The sequence below is a fragment of the Ammodytes marinus genome, assembly GCF_949987685.1.
Source record: "Ammodytes marinus genome assembly, chromosome: 18".
Classification (NCBI taxonomy): Eukaryota; Metazoa; Chordata; class Actinopteri; order Uranoscopiformes; family Ammodytidae; genus Ammodytes; species Ammodytes marinus.
In genome coordinates, this window is record NC_137222.1 from 7,898,470 (window position 1) to 7,921,447 (window position 22,978).

Here is a 22,978-nt window from a genome sequence, read left to right on the forward strand (position 1 = left end):
TGCCTTACAATTTGCAAAGTGAATTTGCTAATGTCCTATTGACAATGAATGGGGCAAAATCCACACATTGTATTCAGGTAGTTTTCCCATAAGCTGCTTACATTTCCTCAACATCTTTCTGTTTTCTGATGCAGCAAAGCCAGTTGTTGGATCTCCTCTACCTGCGATTCTTTTTCTCTTTTTTTGTGCCAGCGATCAATCTTAAAAATCTCCTTTTTCCCGCTTGCCTGTCAACCTGCCTGCTGTGTACAGAGCTGGTGTAATCTCTCTGGGCTATTGTGCAGAAGGAGGATAACAAGAAGAAAAAAAGAAGCTTCTGCTATAGAGCGAGCTGGTAGAATCAGCAGTATGCGCATGTAGTGCGAGCTATAAAAAAGTAGGCTTGTTATGATCTCGCTCAGGCTCCGTCTTCAAGCAAGAAGCAACAGGACAAGTTGTCAGTAATTTAGCAGAACGGGTTGACGGGCGGTCTGTAAAGACACACTCTCTTCAGAACGAATAATGGACGTCTTTTTTTTACAAAACTCCCCCTATATGATTTGTTTGTCATTTCATACACTCGTAATCTTCTCTCAGTCAACTACTGGTCGTCATTATCCTCTCTTGTCCTCGGAAGCTGTCGGAGGCTCTTCACCAGAGAGCTGTTGACCCGTCAGTGAACTGCATAGAAGATCACAATAACATGAAAGTAAATTGTCGGAGAGGCTGTCTATAAGATGGTGCATCAGGAACATGAGGTAATGGTTGTTGTCGGCCCTTCTTTCGGATCCTTCACTTTCATCTCAACCCACTCCTTCCTTTGAAACCCCTTGTCTTCCACCCTTGGAAAAATCTGCCCCAACTTAGCTTGGCTCTCCCACCTTATCTTCACACTTCTCCGCACTAACTTCCTTTCTCGCCGTTTGAGCCTGAAGCAAAGTATAGCTATTCCTATCTCTTTAAAACAGATCACTCATTCTTACCCCATACTGAAAACACAATCTCCCTCCCTTTCCCTCTCCCTCTCCCTCCCTCTCCCCCTCCCCCTCTTGTATCTCTTCTTCTTTGTCTTACATCGTTTTTGACGTTGCCCCCCCCCACCCCGATGGTTTGAGCCCAAGTTCAAGCTTTGAAGTACTCAAGTGTGAGCGATATACTTGGAAGCCTAGCAGCAAAACCTATCTATTTTAAACAACATATCTGGTGTCTGGCGGAATGCTTGAAGACTGAGGCTTGGATTTTCTGGAGCGTTGCTTTCCATCTCCGACACTACGTATATCCGACTTCTTTTGGGTTTGGGTTCAGTATAACTGCTTTGGCTTTTAATAAACACACAAATAATACACACTTTTTTTTACCCTCATCAAATCCCCAAAGAGAAGTTGATAAGGGTTGGAAACTGGTGGACTCATGGGTAATACGCCTCAATTTAAATGCCTTTTTTTGAAGAATTTTAGCAAGGACACGTGCTCACAAGAGGCTGGGAGTGTGAATGCATGTGATGTTTAAAAAAAAGCACAAATGGCTGGAGGTTATTTGTGATAAGACACAAATCTAACCACTTTCTGGACGTAGATTTAATTTGTTGGAAGGGCGGTGTAGAAACAGATCTGCCACTAATGATGCCATCATTCCTGGGAAGAGATATCGAATTGCTTGTAAGTGAAGGGGGGGGGTGTGTGTGTTTGTGTGTGTGTGTGTGTGTGTGTGTGCGCGCGCGCGCGTGTGTGTGTGTGTGTGTGTGTGTGTGTATGTGTGTGTGTGTGCCCTTGCACTTGAACTGTTTCTTTATGTAATTAAATTGGAATTGTTGACCTTGGTAGTGAGGAGGTTTTATACCATCCTCAGCTCTTCTTTTAAACTTGTAAAAGTTGGCATTAGGATAGGTTAGGAGGACAATTGACAATCTGTCAATTATTGTGACAGTTGATAAAGGAAAACTGTAAAAGTGGATTACTTTCAAGTCATTTATCCATTAAAATTACCCAAAATTGGTTCAGTCCTTCACAAATGCAAGGGTATGTCTGTGCCCTTGCATTTGCCTTAACTAGTAATAACGTCTATCAATGAAAATACTGGCGCACATGTTCAACTGTTTCTCCTGCAAAGTATTGATAATTTGAATTCAAAGAGAAAAAAGTAGTGGTACACAGAATGGGGAAAATCAGACACCCTGTCAATCACAGCTTCCATTATTTTTGCCACCTAACAAACTAAAGAAATTATGAATTTTCCTGAAACAATTTCTAGGCAGTAGAGAAAAAAATAACCCTCAGTTGCAGCCCAATTGCATGCAACTTCCTCTGGGAGCCAATATGCAGTCTGAGATTGTATCTGTGCGTACACACTGTGTGTGTGTGTCTGTGCGGGTCCTATATAATGGTTAGTTGAGTCCCATTCATTTCAACTACAGTCTGAAAGCCAGACAAAAGAAAGAAAAGAGGTAAGTGGAGTATAGGGTTGATTATAGGCTGATACACATCCAGATAAGCGGCTACATAACTGAAGGTCGCATTGTTCGCCTGTGCTGTGAGAAGAATATAGAAAGCTTTAAAAGAGTTCAAGGCGGAACCGCTGAAAAAAAAAAGATGTTAAGAGTGTGCTCCATCCAACGACACTCTGCTGGCACTGACTGTACCTTCCTCTTACTTCTGCTCCAACTGTTTTCCATTCAGTGTGTTTCTCTCATACAAACCTTCACAATACTGCAAGAATCCTTCCAATCCACACACACACAAAAGAAAATCAATAATATCACAGGGGTATTGTGGGTTTTTGTGTTCACGGGTTGTGATTTTGCTTATTCTTTTTTTTTTAACACTTCACTTCAAGTATATTAAACGCTGCCTTCTATCTTATCCTCACCGTTCCACTTCAGCGACAGCAGCAGCAGCACGCGGAGACAAAGAAATGCTGTGATAGTCCTGCTTCTGATTCAAGGCCACACAAAAAAACCTTCGGGGCTTTGGAAATCGACAAGTGTCACCATGACAACCCCCCCAAAAGGAATCCGTGGCCCAATCCACAGTGGATATGCCTCACCATCAGCGATCATCTCCAGAGGTGTGTGTGTGGGTGTGTGGAGGTCCATTTGAGAGGGTTAGCATGAGTCAGAGATGATCACACGGCCTGCTGTAATTCATCTGTGTTTGGCTTTGATGGCTCTGGGCTCCTCACAGCGTGGGTGGCGCACTGCTACATTATTCATCAGACAGGCGACTAGCTGTGGCAGGACGCCGAGACCGGGAGGTGGTGTGCGTTTGTTTAGTTTGTGTCGTTGTGACAGATTGCAAAAAATGTGAAGAAGAGAGGTTTTTGTGTAGTATGTGTTGAAAAATGTATTTCAACAGGGACCTGACAGACTGCGGCAGACTTCATTTTATCACATAAACAGTTTGGTCTAAGATTCGAAAGATCTGATCTAAGTTCCAACTCACCTTGACGTGTTCTCCAGAATGCTGCGGACTTCGGTTATCTGCTCGGCCCCAAAATACACCACTGTCAGATGGACCCGGCCGTCCTGGCGCACACACACTTCCCTGTACGTACGCACAAACACAAAGAGGAAGGGGACATTATAGGGGGGCACACGAGAAAGGAGTCCTGTGAGCAAATGCTGGCTTAGAAGAAAGAAGGATTTGTTTTGAAAAGTTGCTTTGAAAAGTGCTGAAATGATTAGTCCAGCAACAACTCAGATAATTGATTGATACGTTTTAAATAAATAAATAAATAATGACGTAAAAAAGGTAAGCAATTGCTGGTGTTAGCTTCTCAAATGCTTTTAGTTTTATGTGACCATAAATTTGCAAGTTGTAAGTGTAAAAGTTATGGGCTGTAAGTTGCACAAAAAGATGTTCCCTGTGTTCTGGCAGAATATAATGTACTTTTTTTTTTGCTTCCTGACATTTATACCGAAGGATCAATTAATGAATTTAAAAAAAGGAAACTCTGAATTTCATTAAAAAAAAATTAAAAAATCTTATTTTGAGCTTTAATCCTGGCACTCTTCATTGTGACGATACGATAAAGCTGGGGGGGAGAAAAGAGAGACCAGGTGGGAGATGCCTGCAGGCACTTTGATGGAGACGTGTCAAATGTATCAGACACATGCTGAAGATAATTCAATTCCTCTCCCACGAGACACACACAAACACACACACAGACACAGACACACACAGAGACACAAAGACACACACACACACACACACACAAACACACACAAACACACACACACACACTCTCTCTCTGACACACACAACTTTGTCATATGCCTTTTCCCCAGTAGCACACAGGTAAAAGATTGGACATACAACACAAATAAATGAACATGACATGCTTAAAAATGATTAAATACGTGTAGAAGATACTGAGTAGCCATGAATAATATATTTTTTTGTCATTGCAGATGCTGTTATGTTGAAGGCTCCCTTTAAATGGCGAAATTAATGGAATTAAATAGATGTTTTTTTTCTTCTTGCGGTGATCTGTTGAGACTTTTTTTGCCATTGGAACATAGTAGATCAGAAAAAAACTGTTCATCACGCAATAAGAGCAAATAGCTATTTTCTTTTTGACTGTCCTGCTTGTGTATAAATTCACATTTTATCTCCACATTCAGCACCTTGGAAATCACAGTGCGACATGAATGCAGTCGTTTTCCTGTCTAAATGTGAATAACGAATATTTGATAAACACCATTTATTCAACAGTATCAACCCAAACACACACACACACACACACACACACACACACACACACACACACACACACACACACACACACACACACACACACACACACACACACACACACACACAAACAAACACATCCCAGTGCACCTTTAATATGGATGAGGGTAAACTGTTTGCTCAGCAACTCACCAAATCTTTCAAGTAAGTTTCTTGCCACGCTGTATATCAACTACTGCTGGCCTGCCCCGGGGGGCATTTTAATGGGCTGCAACACTGCTACTAAGCAGGATTTACCATGTAAAAAGAGCTGTGATAAGCAGCCGCGACAGCACAATAAATCACAGGCATTAAAGAGGATGTTTCGTCAACTGACCGCGACGGACTGTGGAGCTGAAACAAGCACATTTTGCCGTGAGCTGATGAGGTTTGACTGCTAGGCAGCCCTTCATAGTTTGTTTTCATCACAACATTTGCCACGGTTTCATCACATACACAAACTGGCCTTGAGAAATATGGGGGTATAATGTGGTACATCTAATATTCTTATTAGATATATGCTTAGGAAATATGTATTAAAATCCCATTTCCTTTGGTTGCGTGGTGACTGATGAATACTGAGCTGAGATCCGTCTTCATTAAAATTCTTGAGCGAATCATTTGAATTTGCCTCAGATTTGTTTACATGCTGACTATGCCGACCAGCAACTACATTAATTAACTGATAACACAGCATTTTTCTGTTTTCAAAATGCTAATTATATGCTTTTCAGTTCTTGCCACTCTTGCCAAAAAAAAATTTTTTTTGATGTTAATTGTGTCCTCTCTAATCCCCCTCTAAACTGCCTGGAAACAGATCAAACATTTGAGAAATGGTGCAGCGGTTGGATTGCTGAGTGTCACCTGAAGTTGTGCATGAAGTGTTTGAACTTGTCTGTGCGCCTGGACAGCGGGACGATGATGTTGATGGGGACGTTGGCTGTGTCCACCCTCTCGTTTTTCACCTTCATGAGCGGACCAAAGGGACGGAACAGGACCAGACGGCTGAATTCATTGGTGGATTCCCCTCTGAAGGTCAGCTCGTACAGCGTCCCTTTGTCCTTCTCTGTGCGGGTGATACCTGATGGATGAGACAAAACAAACTTGAATGTCCATGCCAAACAGCCTATCGCAATCCATACAGCAGAGGTTGAGACGTTTCCAAGTTTTTTTTATGCTTAGCTAAGCGATTTTTGTTTTTTTTTGGGGGGGGGGGGGTCTTGATGTAACTTATCCTTACACATTGATTTTCTAGTATGGACATGAAATTGGTCTAAAGTAACATTTATGATGCTATTCAAAAGAAATAAAGATGTCATAAATTTCACTCGTTAAAAATTCACATCTAACAGCAAAGTGTATTCCCCAAAATGCCAAACTATCTTGTAGCTGTAAATAAGCAACTACTCTGAAGTGAACTTTGTGGGAAATAATACAATGCATTTAACATTGACTTATATCAGATATGTGAATACAGAATGAACACAGTAACACATTTCGAGTGTGAATTTTAATGGAAGATTTAATGTCTATACTTGTAGTTCCTCTGTGCCTTTCTTTGTTGCAGTGATTTTGTTTTCTTGTTTTCTCAGCGTTTAGTTCAAATCCCTTGATATGTCTTTGTATGCCAAGGATCATGTGTTTCCCTCTTGGTTATAAACAACAAATTATCTTTAAATAAAACAAACATTTTCTTAAGGGAATATCATTTTTGGCATCAGCTTCGTCTTTATTTCTTTGTTTATCTGCGGCGAAAGACAGAGGGCAGATGAGGCTAAGAGAGACACTGTCCATGCACTCAGCAGGACTCACAACTGCACAAAGCATCTAACACATGCACGCACACACGCACAAACACAAACACACACACACACACACACACACACACACACACACACACACAAGTTGAAGGAGGGGCTGTACTTGTCATTCATACCAATTTTCTTGATGCCCGCCTTACGTCATCGTTTTCCTCCAGAGAGAAGTTGTTTGCCAATTAATCGGCTATTACGGGGATTATTACTTGCAAACAGGCCTACTTCGGTTCGACGGGGGCAGGAGGAGAAATTGAAAACAGACACTGTGAGAAGTGAGAGCGGGGTGAAAGAGGAAGAGAAGAACACATCATGTCTGGAGAGAGATGCCTGGTCTTCAAAGAGATTCTCCAAGTAGAAGAGCAGACAGACAGAAGGAGTGAAACAAAGGACAAAGTCAAAACCAAGTCTGGAAATGAGGAACAGAGAGAGAGAGAGAGAGATGTCTGCAGAATTACATTTGCAGTCTAATAGCAGCTACAAATTAAGGTCTTCCCGTCAAGTCGGCCAACTTCCTGTGATGGGAGGCCTCGTTTCCCAGAGGAAAATGATAAGCTTTCATTTTGTAAATAATATGCAGAGAAGTTTAGACTAAATGCCTCCACTTCCTGTCTCAGTCCTTCTCTGTCTAAGTGCACTTTTCTGTCCGTTTACTAAAGACAGACCTCCGCGGTTGGCAAGTTCATTTTGCATACCTCCACTGTTTGTGTGCAGTTTCAGCCCACTAGCTTGCAAATGAAGCCCTGAAAGCTCCCAGAAGATGCTTCCTGACTGCCTTTCCCTCGTCTGGCTAGCTGCATAAAATCCATTGCTTGTTCATGATTTGCTTAAAATCGATGTCCATTAGGGAGCATTAAGTGCAACAAATATGAGCAGTAGAGAGTCGCTGTTTCATTAAAAGCAAGCTGCACTGTCCTGCTGTCTTGTTGAGGATTTGTAGGGGCTGCTTATGTGATAACACACACACAGATGTATGCACATCTATTAAAAATGACTTGGGGGGCGCCCTTAGCTCAGTTGGTAGGGCGTCCCCCCCTCCCGGGCCGGGCCCAGCAGCAGAACCGGATTCAATACCCGCCCGCGGTCGTTCTCTGCATGTCACTCCCCTCTCTGCCCCATTTCACCTCTGTCTCTACTCACTTTCAATAAAGCATAAAAATGCCCAAAAAATATCTTAAAAAAATAAATAAAAATAAATCACAAGTTGCACAAACTGGCGCATGGACTAAACTGGACCACACAGAAGCTCATAAACATGCAAGAGGCTCCAAATAGTGACCTATGGCTTATTTCCTCCAGGCCAGGTGCCCCCATTACTCACTTTAAAAAAACCTCCAACCCACTCACTCACACCCTGAAGGTGGTGACCTTCAAAGAGCAGATAGCGCACAGCTGATATACAAACACAAAGACACACACACACACACACACACACACACACACACAGACACACACACACACACACACACACACACACACACACACACACACACACACACACACACACACACACACACACACACACACACACACACACACACACACACACACACACACACAGTGTTTGAAAAGATGCTCCACTGTGAAAAAGAGCAGCTGTGTTCTTTTCCTGAGGTTTTGATCAAGGCTGAGCAGAACTAAAAGGATATCCTGGCTGCACTGAATGTGTAAACAAACACACTCACTCACATGTTTCTGACCTTCAAGGGACTAAAATAAAAGAAGAAAAAGATAACAACAAGTAACAAAGGGTTGAAGAAAAAAGTGCAGCCCTGTTTCAAGGATACACATGTATAAAAAACAAAACATTTTCACATTTCAGAGCTACTGCAAACTGTATATAGGCCTATATAAACAGCTGTGTTTTTCCAAACATGTACTCTGATTGGCTAAAGCATCTTGTGATGGTTCAACCAAGCACTTTAAGGCTAGGGAAAGATCCTGGTGAATTGTAAATCCTGGTAAACATGTTGTGCTTCATTCTCAAGGGTACTGGTCATTTTTGTCTGAAGTAAAACCAGACCACTACTTACATAAGATACTTCCTGAAAATATCATCAATCTTGCAACCAAACTCATTTCTAGGAGAAAGGGGTTCGACAATTGACGCGCTCTCACCTTCAATGAAATCGGACGGCGAGTACACTTTGCTGGTTTGACTCTTGACCACTACACCCCTGCCATCTTGCTGGGAGGACTGGGGTGAGTTGAGGCTGTGCAGGGCCATCTCCAGCACTTCCCCCAGCTCGTCTCTCTTGTCCTTCCTCACAGGCTTCTCCTCGGGGTGACGCGTCAGCCCCATCTCCAGCTGGTAGACCCTCTGCAGCGTAAAGCTCTCGAAGGGCACCAGGGCATACTCGCTGGCCAACCTGATCCCTGCCGCCACCTCCGCCTTGGACAGCTGGCTCCTCAGAAACTCCTGGAGGTCTGCCTGCTGGCTCCTGGCTCCCTGGGCCTCCCCGAGTCCACCACCACCACCTCCCTTGGTTCCAGCCCCGGGCTCCTGTGCCTCCGCTGGGCCCCCTGCTACGGCTCTCTTCAGGCTCTCCTGCACTCCTTTCAGCTGCTGGCTTCGCTCCTGCAAAGCCTCCTTCAGCTGGGCTATCTGCTGCTTCAAGGAGGAGATGTGGAGGCGGTGCTGCTCCTCGCGCTCTTGGAGCAGCGCCTGGTAAGACTGACCACCACCACCACCACCACCAGGGAGCCCGTCCCTTTGTGGAGCCCCAGCTCTGGCTCCTCCTCCTCCTGCTCCAGCTCCCATCATGCCCGGCCCCGTGCCCCCCAGGCTGGGGTGGTTGGGTGAGGCGCGGGGCAGGGCGTGGCTCAGCGGGGGGTCATCGATGTGCGGCGGACTGCAGGTCATCACATAGAGGAGCGACAGGGAGCAGCAGATGAGCACCAGCACGCCTCCGACGCGGGAGACCCGAGCTAGCAGGCCACGCCGCAGCATCACCGCATGTAGCATTAAAAAAAACTTGCTCCTCTGGGGCTAGATTCCCATCCACACAATCCACAAACACACACACACAGAAAATGATCATGTAACCTCACACACTCCAGCCACGATGATAAGAGTCCATTTGTGATTGTGTTCCATCACCCAGTGCAGTGAGAGGAGGGCCGGCTTGTTATCAGTGTGAGGTCACTGAAACTGAATTAGGTCATTGCCTCCCCGCTGCCTGAGATTGTAACATGTTTTGTCATTGGCAAAGTGAATGAGGGGTCAAAAACACTTTCTCCCTTTCCGTGTGTCGAATGAGCTCCATAGTCTACTGCCTGAAAGACTCTGCTGACCCAGACTTTGTTACATCATCCATCACTCATATGTGACTCATCTGTTCGCATGCGCTCCAACTCTCTCAGTCAGTCTTTAATGTCCTCTTCCTGTCTGTCTGGCTGTCACCAAGCATGGGAAAAGTGTCTCTGGAGGATTGTCTTGGAATGGGTGAATATTCGGCCACATCAGCCCGGATGTAGCAAGGTGATGCACAGGGCAAAAATGCTACTTGTCATGTGAAAGAAAAACCCTCACTGGTCAGCGGCGGTTTCTTCATTTTGATTTTTCCTGGATAGAGAAAAACAGAAATGAGAGGGACAGAGAGGTTTGTCATTAAGAGGGACAGACATCTTTTACATCTTGACGTCCACAGACTGTATCACATCAACATTACTTGTGTCAGAAACATGCCAGGGCCACTTGGACATGTTAGCTTAGGAGGGTGAAGTGGTTTTAACTGCCTTCGCCAAACTAAGCATTCCTTCAGGACTGCAGCTCCTGGAAAACAATGTTGTCACTGATGTGTGAGAATATGAGGCAGACGGGCAGGCAACGGGTGTGTGCTTAAAAGTGTAAAAAACTATGATGTATGTGTGTCTTTGTGAGTACGTGTTTGGTGGATACAGAGGGAAGAAACTTGGACATATAGCCTCTATCTATCTTTCTATACCTGCATTATGTATACACAGGGTAACTGTAGTGTCATACCCCAAAACTGCTCCCCGTTTATTTATTTATTCAGGCTTTATTTAACCACTGAGATTCTTGAGATACAGTATCTTTTTCCAGCGAACCGGATTCTATCCGTGCCTATTTAAAACCATTACATTCATCATGGAGTTATTTTTCTAATGTTGTATTTAAATAACTGATACAAAGGGAGCATTTCCTAATAAAGTTTTCTATTTTAAGACCAGGGTTCAAACCTCTGGGTGCTCCAGTTTCTTCCCACAGTCTAAAGTTATGCAAGTTAGATTAATTTGGCAACTCGAAATGTGAATGCAGGTGTTATTGTGAAAGTGAATGGGCCAGTAAAAAGCTGGAGAACTGTCTTGTTGCAGCTCGCCTGTCACCCACTTCAGGTTTTTATACAATCTAGCCCCACCAACAACCCTGCACAGATACCTGGGCATAGAAAAAGGATTAATTGAATTGTAATATGAAAAGGCAATTAGACGTAATAATTAGCCATATAGGCTAGATCAGTGTCTCCCATCCCTGGGTTGGGACCCTTCAAAAATGTGCCAAGAAAAAGCAGGGTCACTATTCATGATTCGATTAGCTTGGCATAAAGACGTGAAGCAAAGCGGAAACAGCTAGACGCCCTAAACTGTACCGAAACCGAAGTGTTAAAAAAACAACAAGTTGTGTTTTTTAACGAGGGGTGATGTGTCGGAGAATTCCATGCCTGGACGCAGACACTTCCTGGAAGACTTGATGCCGCTTTCAAGTTGCCTGGCAACTGGTGTAGACTCTTGTCACCATGCCTGACCAAGAAACCGTCATGCACACGAAACATTTAGACGTGCTGGTAAGTGGATTTTGTTACATTCGAAAAGGGCCAGGCTAGTTTCCCCAATATTTCCATGTCTTATGCTCAACTAAGTGCCTGATGTTAGTTTCAAGTTTCTTAATGGATCAGTGTATTTTTCTTAAAATGTCAAATTATTGCTTTAAATAAAAGCCTACAGCCTTGCGTGTTAGCATAGCTTAGCATAAATACTGTTAACAGATGTCAATCAACAGCTAGCAAGGCTGTCTTAAGAACCCCCCCACAAACACCCTTAAAGCGTTCTAATTATCAAATAAAATATTTAAAGTTTAACTTGGTTTTTTTTGCCTTTGGAAAGCGCCATAATAGCTGCTAAGCCCTGGTGCTAAACTAAGCTATCCGCCTCATGTCTCTTGCTCTACATTTCGTGTAAAGACGAATGAGCTCTTAATTAATCTACAGCGGTCATTTCTCTGCAAGAATGAAAATAAACATACATTCATAAATGGTCGATCATCTTCAAGGAAAGACTATTTGTAACAAACGGATTTATGTTTTCGTGTTGTTGATTTTTTTGTGAATTACATTTATTTCTTCAGGCGTTTAAAAACCCTTCAAATGAAACAATCCAAGATGGAAAAACTCAGTCTGTGGTTGAATTGCTATCAGTACATGCTGTCTAACATTCAACGCCAGGAGAAAGTGAGTAAGATCGAAGTCTATTTAGATGTGTGAATGTATTTATTTATATATGATTTTGTGGGAAGGTGTTTCAGTGTTTGAGTTACAGTATGTATCTGTAAATGTATCTCTGTGTATCAGTCTCGGTCTCTCCAGACTCAACCACACAGTCAGCTCTTTGACTGGGCAGCCTGAAGCCGAGCCTAATGAAAGGATTAGTATATGGCTGGAGTGAATACTGGACTGTGCTTTTACAGGCCGATCCGGGAGAGACATGGGCGTCTCTCCAGCAGGACCTCCACTGCTGACTGTGAAAAACGTTTTTTTTTTTCTTTTTTCTGGAGAGGGGGCTCTGGGAAAAGTGGGTGAGTGAGAGCTGGAGAGGGAGACATGGCTGCTTTGATGGGAGTATCATCTTTTCAATTACAGTCAAATCCTCATGATGTCATCATTATACGACTTCATAAATCCTGACAATATGGCAAGACATTAATGGTGTGGTCGTGGCAGTGGCTCTCATTTCCTCTTATTATTCTGGTATCCATGTGACCACAAGCTGGGAACCCGTAACAATAATTACAACATCACTTTTCCCTTGATGACTTAGACTTTCTGGTTTGGCTATAATGCCTGTGTAAAAGTGACCACAAACCATTCACACTAAGTTCTTGACATTATGAAGGGTAAACAAATTCCCCACTTTGGAACTTAAGCTACAGCATGCCTCAGTTAGGAGGAGCAGAGCAACATGTCTTGTCTTCACACAATATCACTATTAAAACAACTAGGCCTGAGTATTTTAACACATTTTTACCCCAAAGCATTTCTGTCTGAATATATAGGACTACTCAAGTAAAATGATATAAAATAGGAAAATCAATTAATAATAATTTATTTATTGTATCAATTAATCTGTTGATCATTTTGAAAGTAGAAAAATAAAAAAGCTAGTTGTTTTCCCCTTGTTTCTAGCCTTATGCTAATTTAACTGACTGCTAGTTGTAGCTTCATATTAGGGGTATGGAAAGCGAATAAGAATATTAAACTAATTAACTATTTGAATTAATTGTTGCTTTCGATTATTTTAGTATGTATCGACACATTTTTCAAATAGTTTTAGCTCTAATACAAAATATAGTAGGCCTATGCTTACATTATACAGGATATTATTGAAAATACAACACTGCATATCTATAAGAGCCAGTACTGTATTTTCCCATTGACACGTCTGTCTCTCTTTTAGAAACAATCTTCAAATGTCTCACAAACACAGCAGAAATACAGATGCTCTGTGACAAAGCATTCAGTCCCTGTAGACATGATACAAGAGAAAGATTCATCAGAAGAAGGGAGGCCGGTTGTGGCTGAGATTTATGAGCCAACTCACAGTCAAACCCCTGAGTCTGACCGGGAATGAATGGGTTGATTCAGTCATGGTTATTTGACTCCCCATGGGGATGGGCAAGGCTGCAACACAGGAACACTGGCAGCTAAATGATCACGTTTGATTTCATTGCTGCTGGGATGTCTAAACAGGCTTCTGCGATTTCCTGCTTTGTGTTACAGCACTTATGCCCATATTAGGCTTATGTTTAAAGTATAGTGAAAGAACACATGATACATAGGGGAGAGTGGCCTAAGTTGTGCATTTTGGAAGTTGTTCCACCCCTTGTTTCTAGAAAACCGTGGAAGAAATTGGAAATGTGACCACATATTTAAGAAGAGCCATCCATTTGACTCCTGTAAAGAAGGGAGACACAAGGAATAAGATATAAGCACATTTAAGATCAAAAAACTGTGTTTTGCCTTTCAAAGTAAAATTTCCATGATCAAGGTTTTTTGATTATTTTGTCTGAACAATTATAGACAAGTTTGAAAATATTTGACACATGTTTTAGTGCTTTGGTATGCTACATTTTGAGTCTATACAGTTAGCACGATGTCAGCCCTAAACTGCTGCATCATGCTTATTATCCAAAATTCTGGGGATGGGGTGATTTGTGCCAAAGGGCCTGGGTGAGTTATAAGTAAGTAAGTAAGTAAAATGTATTTATAAAAGCACATTTATGACAGTTTGCACTGTCCAAAGTGCTGTACATAGTGCATTCAGTAGGTAAACAATGAAGGTAAAATAACAATAACCAAAATAAAAGACGTAAACCCCATACATCCACATAAACACAGATAGTAGTGCAGAGGTAAGATAGTTAATGGGGAGGAAACACCAGGGTGTACATATGGGTTTTGAGCCTTGATTTAAAGGCAGAAATGTAGGGGAATCACATTTGTCAGGTGGCAGTTGGTTCCACAAGCACGGATCAACTAGTGCAAAGTACATTGAGTTGTGCCAGTGGCATGGCTGTATACGCTGGTCACCAAAAGAAAGTGATTGTCTACAGTAGCTCAGAAGAGAGTGACATCTCAATTCCACTTAACGACACCACTGATGAGAGTTCAGATGGCCAGAAAGATGATGATGGTGACTTTGTCATTGTGAGCTTTGCAGGTAAAACCATTAGATCTGCTAGGCCTTGTTTAAGAAAATTGTCCTTCAATCTTTGTCAACTATTTACTTTAAATAAACCTTAAATAAGTAATTGTCTAATGGATTTGTCTTGCATTACAGTTTATGAGATATATAGCAATGGCACAATTCACCCCATGGTATTCTCTCCAACCGCACAACTTACACCACACCGGGGGCAAGTTGTGCATCAAGACAACTTTTTTTCCGAAAGCTATATTTCTTCAACAGTTTATTCCAGATCCAAAGTTTTTATTGCCAGGGATGCACAACACCCTGAAATATATGTACATATTTGAGTTGGAGACTTTATTGTCAAGGCCTTACTTTAAAGTCACTTTGAGTGAAAAGTTGCACAACTTAGGCCACTCTCCCCTATAGGCCTACATTTCCTTTACACTATGTGTAAAACTCAAACAAAACAAAATGTCATTGTATTAGAAATTATTCAGAAATTGATGTATACATATTATGTATTTCTACTAAACAAAACAGTTTTGATTGTAATATTGTTTCATTAGTGTTGAGTGTTTTTCTTAGCCATGCATGGAAACTTTGGCATCACGTTGTTTTTTTCTGTCTTGTGAAGATTATCCCAAAAATTCTTCAAAAAACTTTGTTTTCATGAGTCAACCAAAAAACCAAGGAAGTGTTATGAAATATCACGCTCATCTTCCTCTTTTTATAATTTTTTTTCTTTTTATATTATCACTATGTTACGGTTGAAATTCTCAGTAGTACACCATTTCAACACAAACAAAACCTCAGAGTGAACCTGGCATACAATCCAAAAGTTCCTGTGTTGTGTCTGTGTGGAGCTGTGATAACAGTTCATGCCACAGTTGCAAAGCCCCTACACCTAAAGATTTAATGGAGCTGCATTTTCCCCCGAAATCCTCTTTACATAAGGGACCTAATAAATCTCCACGCAACATAAAGACTGTCAGACTTGTTTACCAACAGAGAAACACGGCAGAGGAGGATATACATTTCCCTCCACTTGCTGAGAATGACAAAACTGATAAATGCGTTTTACCCCATATTTCATTTTCTCTGCTGGAAAAAAAAAACGGATACATTTGGCCGATAGTTGGGGAGGGTCAGATGGAGAGAGAGAGAGAGAGGGAGAGAGATATAGAGAGATTATATAAATGATAAGGCTGTCATGAGAAAAAGAGAGCAGAAAGAAAGAGGTTGATTTAGTATTTGGCGGCCGGAGATGTTTCAAAAGTGGAGCTCAGCATCTGGTTCAACCTCCAAAATCACTTCCTCTCCTCCTGCTGCTGCTTCCTGCCCACGGAACATTTGTGTGTGTGTGTGTGTGTGTGCGTGTGTGGGTTTGTTTGTGCGTCTTCAATTTGTGCCTGATAATATATGGATACGTGGAGCGAAAATATTAAAGTCACCCTCTTGACACATGCTAAAATTGCCATGTTGATCTTTGCGGAAGAAAGAAAAAAAGGGTGTCAGAAAGAGTTTTTTAAAAAACTTAAAAGAATGATTTTGTTCGGTCACACTGGTACAGCAGAAATCACACAAAGGTGACAGGTTATCTGTGTGTGTGTGTGTGTGTGTGTGCGCGTGTGTGTGTTTGTGTGTGTGTGTGTGTGTGTGCGTGTGTGTGTGTGTGTGTGTGTGTGTGTGTGTGTGTGTGTGTGTGTGTGCGTGTGTGTGTGTGTGTACTCCTCTCTGTACTACAGCCCACGCAGGTTAACCTTTAAATGTCGGATGCATTTGTGAAGCCACCTCCTGACCCACTCATCATGACAAATGTAGCATCTCTGCCCTCGCCGACGCCGTAGGATTGAAAAGAGACGATTGTCTTTGGCCTATTGCTGGTATATTTAAACCATTTGAGCCCAAGCAGCCACTCTTAAAGAATAATGCATGCCCTGAGGCCGTACGGCACGAGCACTTTTCAAAGGCAGATACTCTTTGCACATGCATATATCGAGAGGGTGGCTGTAGAGGCCAAGCCTAAGCTTTAAGCCCCCAGATGCTGTACCACAGAATACCTTCTGGACGCATATTTCCTCGGTTGTTTTGAATGAGAGTCAGAGTCGTATTTGCAATTAAAACCATCCGTTCGGTTTATTCTACTTAGCAGTGATTACAAAACATTTCCCTTGCTGCAGCCAAGTTGTATGGCGTGCTACGTGACTGTGTGTATGGTCAAAAACCGTTTGTCTTCCGGGTAGCAAACTGCGGAACCACAGATTGGTTCCTACTTATACCAGACCCCTGATTGGCTCTTACAGTGGCAGATAGTGAGCGAGAGAAAAAAACTGACCACAAGACCAAATATCAAAGAGAAGATACTGTTTATCTATTCCAAAGGATCGGCCTGTTTGCATGTTTCAGCTTCCTACCCGCAAATTCTGCACTTTGCGTTTTTTTTTGCCGACTATTTTAAAATTCATGCACTTGAGTTTTTGATCTTCGATAAATGTTTCTCTCTATGGTTTTCCGTTTCTGCACAGAGTGAGAATCTATTAGCAGCCTTTTGAAAAACTTGCCTGAGTGCTGTAATCCATCATAACATCCAATCTGCATTACGTTTCAGCACTACATCATCAATGCAAAGTTAATCAGTTTAAAAGGGGGTACTCCAATTGATTGAGAGTTGCACTTGAGAGAGATATATATTAAAATAGGAATCTTCTTCAAATCCGCACAACTGGAGCTAAATCAGGATTTATAGTTGTGCATTCAGGGTATATCGCTACACCGGTGCTTTCTTAAAAAAAATAAACTATACACATCTGGCCTACAACGAGTATAAGAAAATAGTCCATATATACAACATGATACAAGTTCTTAAAAAAAGGCTCAGTTATTTTTTCTTTTTCAGTGCCATTCATCTCAGTTGAAAACCATCTTTAACTTGCGTTCATGGCAAACAAAGCAACTACAGTGTGGTGTGTATATTCAGTGATGAACTGAGGTGAACTTCTCAATGTCGATCGAATTGCTTTTGGGAATATGATCAAATAAAGCATGATACGGCCTAATGTTATGTAGCCTACGTCTGTCTGGTGTTGCTGTGGTGCTGCCTGCCAGTGGGGGAAACTTGATGCTGGACTATAAATCAATATTAACACAGTTAGTATTTATGGCAGCGATCTCGTTAACCCTTTGCATCACCTACTACTGTATGAATGGGGCTAATTCTAAAAGAAAAACACTCAACCAATAGCGTTTCTTAGTTAGACCATCTCTGACTGACTGCAACACAAGCTTTTCATGTTGTTTTAACACCCAAGCTAAGATAACACTTGGTGACATCATCATAGACTTAACAAAGCTCCTCAAGAGCCACTGGGAGACATTAGTGTTTCCACTGGCTGAGAGGCTCTCAACGGCGATGAGTGAGCTGGTCTTGTGTAAAATGATAATAGTTGAACAGCTTGCACAATACTTCACAATAGGGTAACGCTGACAAAAGTGTATGCACACTCAAAATGAATAAGAGAGCAATAGGTTTTCATATTGTACGGCCATTTATTCTTAACCGCTGTGGTCTTCAAAAAATAATTAGCCGTTATGTAAAGTATACTTTATTGGGCTGGCACATGCAAATCCCCTGTTGAAATATGCTCTTAAAAACTCCTCCTTTCTCATCCAATACTCATCCAGAGAGCACACATTACACGCACACATGTTCACATGAGCGAGCATGGCTGCATTAATCTTTTAAACAGCGGCCCCTCCTCCCTATACCCTCTCGCATCCACTCCCATGCGATCATTAAACAACCCGATAAAACCACAGCATATTTGAACTCTTCTCCTGTCTGTCTGTCTGTCTGTCTGTGTGTATGTCTGCGTATGTGCATGTACTTGTGCAGGCATCTTTCAACTCTGCTCCATGCTGTCTGTCTGTCTGCCTGTGTAACCATCCAAATCAGGAGATTTTTTGGAAAAGTGAGGACATTTCGCCTGGTCCTCACTTCTTCAAATGCCTGTTTGAGGGTTAAGACTTGGTTTTGAGGTGCAGGTTAGGGTACGTGTGAGAGTATTTGTGTGTGTGTGTGTGTGTGTGTGTGTGTGTGTGTGTGTGTGTGTGTGTGTGTGTGTGTGTGTGTGTGTGTGTGTCTGTGCGTGTGTGTGTGTGTGTGTGTCTATGTCTATATCGTCTATATCCTGTCCTCCAATAGCCTCTGGGGGGCTGTGTGATTGCTACAGGTCAAGGATGTTAATGCGTTCATGAGCATGTTGGCCTCAGCGAATGTCAGGGCTTCTGCTCAGACGGCTCTGCCTCAACCTGCCCTCCAGCTATCTCACTGTTAAAATGAGGAATGTCTTCCAGGGGGTGGGTGGGTGGGAGGGAAATGAGGAGACAAGACGACAGGAAAAGGAAGCGCAAGATGAGGAGATTAATTAAGATACATTTAAAAACTGAGTGCCAACTAACATGCCCACGGATGACTTGAGGGAACTATTAAGATGTATAGATCAGATAGTGCACGGTGTGAGGAGATAAAATGAAGAAGAAGTCAGTAGTGAGCATGTGGGAGGGAGAGAGAAGGGAAGGCGAGCAGAGCGGAGCGGAGAAAGGTTTCTTTGATGTCTCTCGTCCCCTCAGGTGATTCTGCCTCCCATTCATTAGGGGCCGGTTTTCCCCCGGAACCTTCCTGTCGACGTGCCATCTGGAAGGCCCTTTAAGAAACAACCCACATTACCGTCCCCTCTACTTCACTACAAGCGGCCCGTGTTAACATCCACCCCCTCCACACACACACACACACACGCGCGCACACACACACACACACACACCTACACACACACACACACCACCACCACCACCAACCACACCACCCTCCTCCTCCTTCGCCCTCCCTCACTTTCTCTCCGCTGGTCCTCAAAGTGTCCCATTTCTTCACGGTTAGGTTAGACTGTATCAGATGAAATTTTAATGGGCCCCATGGGGAAAATGGGTCAATGCACCATCAGAGAATGTAGATAAATGAAAGATGGATAGATAGATAGACACACAGACACACTGACTGACTGACTGACTGACTGACTGACTGACTGACTGACTGACTGACTGACTGACTGACTGACTGACTGACTGACTGGTTGATTGATTGATTAATTGATTGATTGACTGATTGATTGATTGATTGATTTGAACTCATGACTCACTAATGTTTAGCCTGGTCCATATACCTTGGTTCATTATAACCAACATTAAAGCGATCCCTATTAAATAATTGATGATATTTAAAGACAAAAGAATATATGCCAGGCCGCCCATCATAAACAAGTGTCTCTGATTTATATCCAAAATGAACAGCGGGGAACGCAAACATTGATTTTAGTGCCTGAAAAAAAACTAATTAAAAAGATCTCTTCCGTAGACCGGTGATACAATAACAGCCACCACCCAATTCTACAATATGCTATGCACAGTATGTCTGCGCTGAACCAGTGGAAATAAGTGGGGCGCTCCTAGCCTGGCATTCCCAGACCTGCCACTAGGCGCTGGCAAATTAAATTTGCTGCGCGTGTTGGTCTGGAGACGCTCCGTTGAAGCTTATCAAGACTACCAGAAATCTGGTATAACGTTTCAATTGGTTCTATCTAATATGGGCGCGCCAGAGCCCTTTATATGGTGCTCTGGGGAGGACGTAACCGGATGACGACAGTGACGTGCATGCGACGTCGAAGCTGTGATAGTAAACATCAAAGATGGCTGCGGATATGTTGTGTGAGTTTGAGACTGCTTTGGCCTCGACCCTTAACGAATTGGAAGACGGGACTCATAGCTTTCACTAGCAAGTAAGTGGAATGTTCTGTTTTGCCGACCGACAACGGCAAACGTTTCGGGGCTTACGTCACTTGTGCATCGCTCTGATTGGTTGTAGTGCTATCCAACTGCGTGCAGTGGCATTTGAAATGCACGAGTAGGAGCCGCCCCTAGAGTTGGAAATTACTATTGATCGTCGCCAGACCCTCTATCGTTCAAGATATCAGGGTCAGGATTTCCAGGCTAGGGGCGCTCCCTCATTCAGTAAAAAACACAATGAAAAACCATAAAACCAATTCTGATCGTGCACAGCTCATCTCCGCGTAATTATGGGGCAATATAAATTAATCTTCCCCTGTCTGTCACATGCACCACAGTTGCTAATAGTGATTCTTACAAGTGGGAAAAAAGGAATGCCTAACAATGCAGATGGAAAAAGAGACACAAAAGACATAAATCAAATTAGTCCATTCTGGTAATCACAGCCTTTCACCTGCTGCAGCACACCATCGTCATTGCACACCACCACTTTTGCAAGTGTGTCAACAGAGCCACTGAACCTCACCTACGGAAATTATTGGCACAGAAGTTCGGCGAGGTGTTTAACAAGTGCAAAAATCAGTCAGAGAGGGAGCTGAATACTTCCCTCTTCTCCTTGGACAATAAACCACCACACACAGACATTACTACACCAGAGCATTTCTCAACTGTACCCTCTCCACACGCAACGGTGTACAAGCTGCCTGTGTTTTTCTTTTTTTGCGTTTCTTGTTGTTGCTGTTAGCTAATGACAAAACAGGTCTTCATATTGTTTACACTACAGCAATAAATGTGACTTGTCCAGCTCCACCCTCTGCTGTTGACAATGCATTGCAACCAGCTTTAAGTGAGTTGAACTGCCAGTCACACTGGACTGGAGGCAGAATTACCCTTCAGTGCCATGATGGAAAAGCAAAAGTGCCCTCCCTTTAATTGAATGGGTGTCAATGAACCGGCATCATCTAGACGAGCCGAGGCAACTGTAATATCATGGGAGGTTGTCAATACGCTGCAGGGAAGTTACATCAGCGCTGTTAAAATGTTGCTGGCGAAATAGTCCTGCTAGGTCCTGCCATGCCATCTGATCTGTGAAACATGAGAATACCAACACACACACACACACACACACACACACACACACACACACACACACACACACACACACACACACACACACACACAAATACTAATACGTATTGGCCATCTAAAAGGGGGCAACTCTATCTTCCAGGCACAGGAAGCGCATATGTGTCATCAAGTATCACATCAATGTTGGCAGTTAATCACTCACACAAAGAGTACAGGCGGATACAGTTATTTACCTTGAGCGTAAAGTATACATATTATGCACACTCTGCAAAAGTCTTTCTCTTCTGTGTTTGCTAAACAACCTCCACTCCCACATAATCTCCGGTTTCATTCTTCAAATGTGAGAAAAACAACTCCTACCAGCTTGCAAACCAAATGTGTCCGGGTGCTAGGTGCCTGTTAGTGATTGCACTAAGTAGGATTAGAACCATTTTTCCTGATAAAACCTCCAGCTTGCTCAGTATTGTATGCATTTGTGTGTGTGTGTGTGTGTGTGTGTGTGTGTGTGTGTGTGTGTGTGTGTGTGTGTTTGTTTGTGTGTGTTTGTGTGAGAGAGTGAGAGAGGGAGAGAGAGAGAGAGAGAGTGTGTGTGTGAGTAAGATGCAGAGGAACACTGTGGAAAAGAACCATGCACTTTCACTGAGTGCATGTAATTTCATTAACTTGGTCTACCCACCAGAAATGATTATAGAATTTTTTTCTTCTTTCTATTCATCCATGTGATTTGGCTTCCAAGTGACCGAAAACATGACTAACAGATTGATAACCTGGCTAGTATTTAATCATAGGCTCAAAAAGGACCGCTTCATTTGTATTTAGGCTACTGAATGTATGAATAAAAGTGTTTATCCACACACTGTATGAATAAAATAAATGAACTCATTTGATTACAGTTAACAACATGTTTTTAAAGAAACATATAGCCCATACAATTGTCCTTTGAAAGTAGCCTAAAAGGCAAAAAATACTTCAATCTCAAAAGTTAACACTGAGCAGGGTAATATTGATCACCATAAACTCACCACAGGCGCACCAATAGCTTAAAGATTGTGTGATTCTATTATTTTACATATCGGCAGGTTACATCTACTCTCTCAAACGGTAAACTTACCTCTAGTTCCTGCGGTGTCTGCTTCAGTCCATCCTGACAGGAGCTTTTGTGCCGTGGTCCCGTCCTGCAGCCTTCACACTGGTCCACAGCCGGCACTTGGCGGAGTGAAGGGGCGAGTTGTGAGCGTTTGTATCGCCGAACAGCGTGCAAGCTAGCGGTGAGACTATAGAATCACACCGGAACATGAGCGGCAGCTGCCTTCAAAATAATGCTGAAGGGAATTATGAAAAGCCCCCGAAAAATATTGCTTCTTTTTGGAACTGCAGCATTGTAATATTGTGCCAACAATGTAACATCAAAATGTTTGCTTTCTTTATCTGCAATCTTCTATTATGTTAAAACAACTGTTAAGTTCATGGACTAAACGTAGCCTATTATAAAATCGCACAAGATGGATAAGTGTGTTACTTTATTTTAATAGACACAGGGATCAGCTATGTTCTGATATGGGATGTGAAAATATGTGATGACAATAAGTTGCTTATACATTTTGC

At 42.6% G+C, this 22,978-nt stretch overlaps 1 protein-coding gene across 1 annotated transcript in view; it reads right to left on the reverse strand.

Annotated features, from left to right (window-relative positions):
- The window catches only part of csgalnact1a (chondroitin sulfate N-acetylgalactosaminyltransferase 1a), a 32,124-nt gene extending 9,530 nt beyond the window's left edge, over positions 1 to 22,594 (reverse strand). Inside the window, exons 1-4 of the mRNA XM_080046159.1 lie at positions 22,485 to 22,594; positions 8,639 to 10,085; positions 5,571 to 5,787; positions 3,417 to 3,518 (exon numbers count right to left, since the gene is read on the reverse strand). Of these exons, the coding sequence (XP_079902285.1) occupies positions 3,417 to 3,518; positions 5,571 to 5,787; positions 8,639 to 9,485 (1,166 nt within the window). The 5' untranslated portion in view covers positions 9,486 to 10,085; positions 22,485 to 22,594. The remainder of the gene's footprint in view (positions 1 to 3,416; positions 3,519 to 5,570; positions 5,788 to 8,638; positions 10,086 to 22,484) is intronic.
- Positions 22,595 to 22,978: the final 384 nt, after the last annotated feature.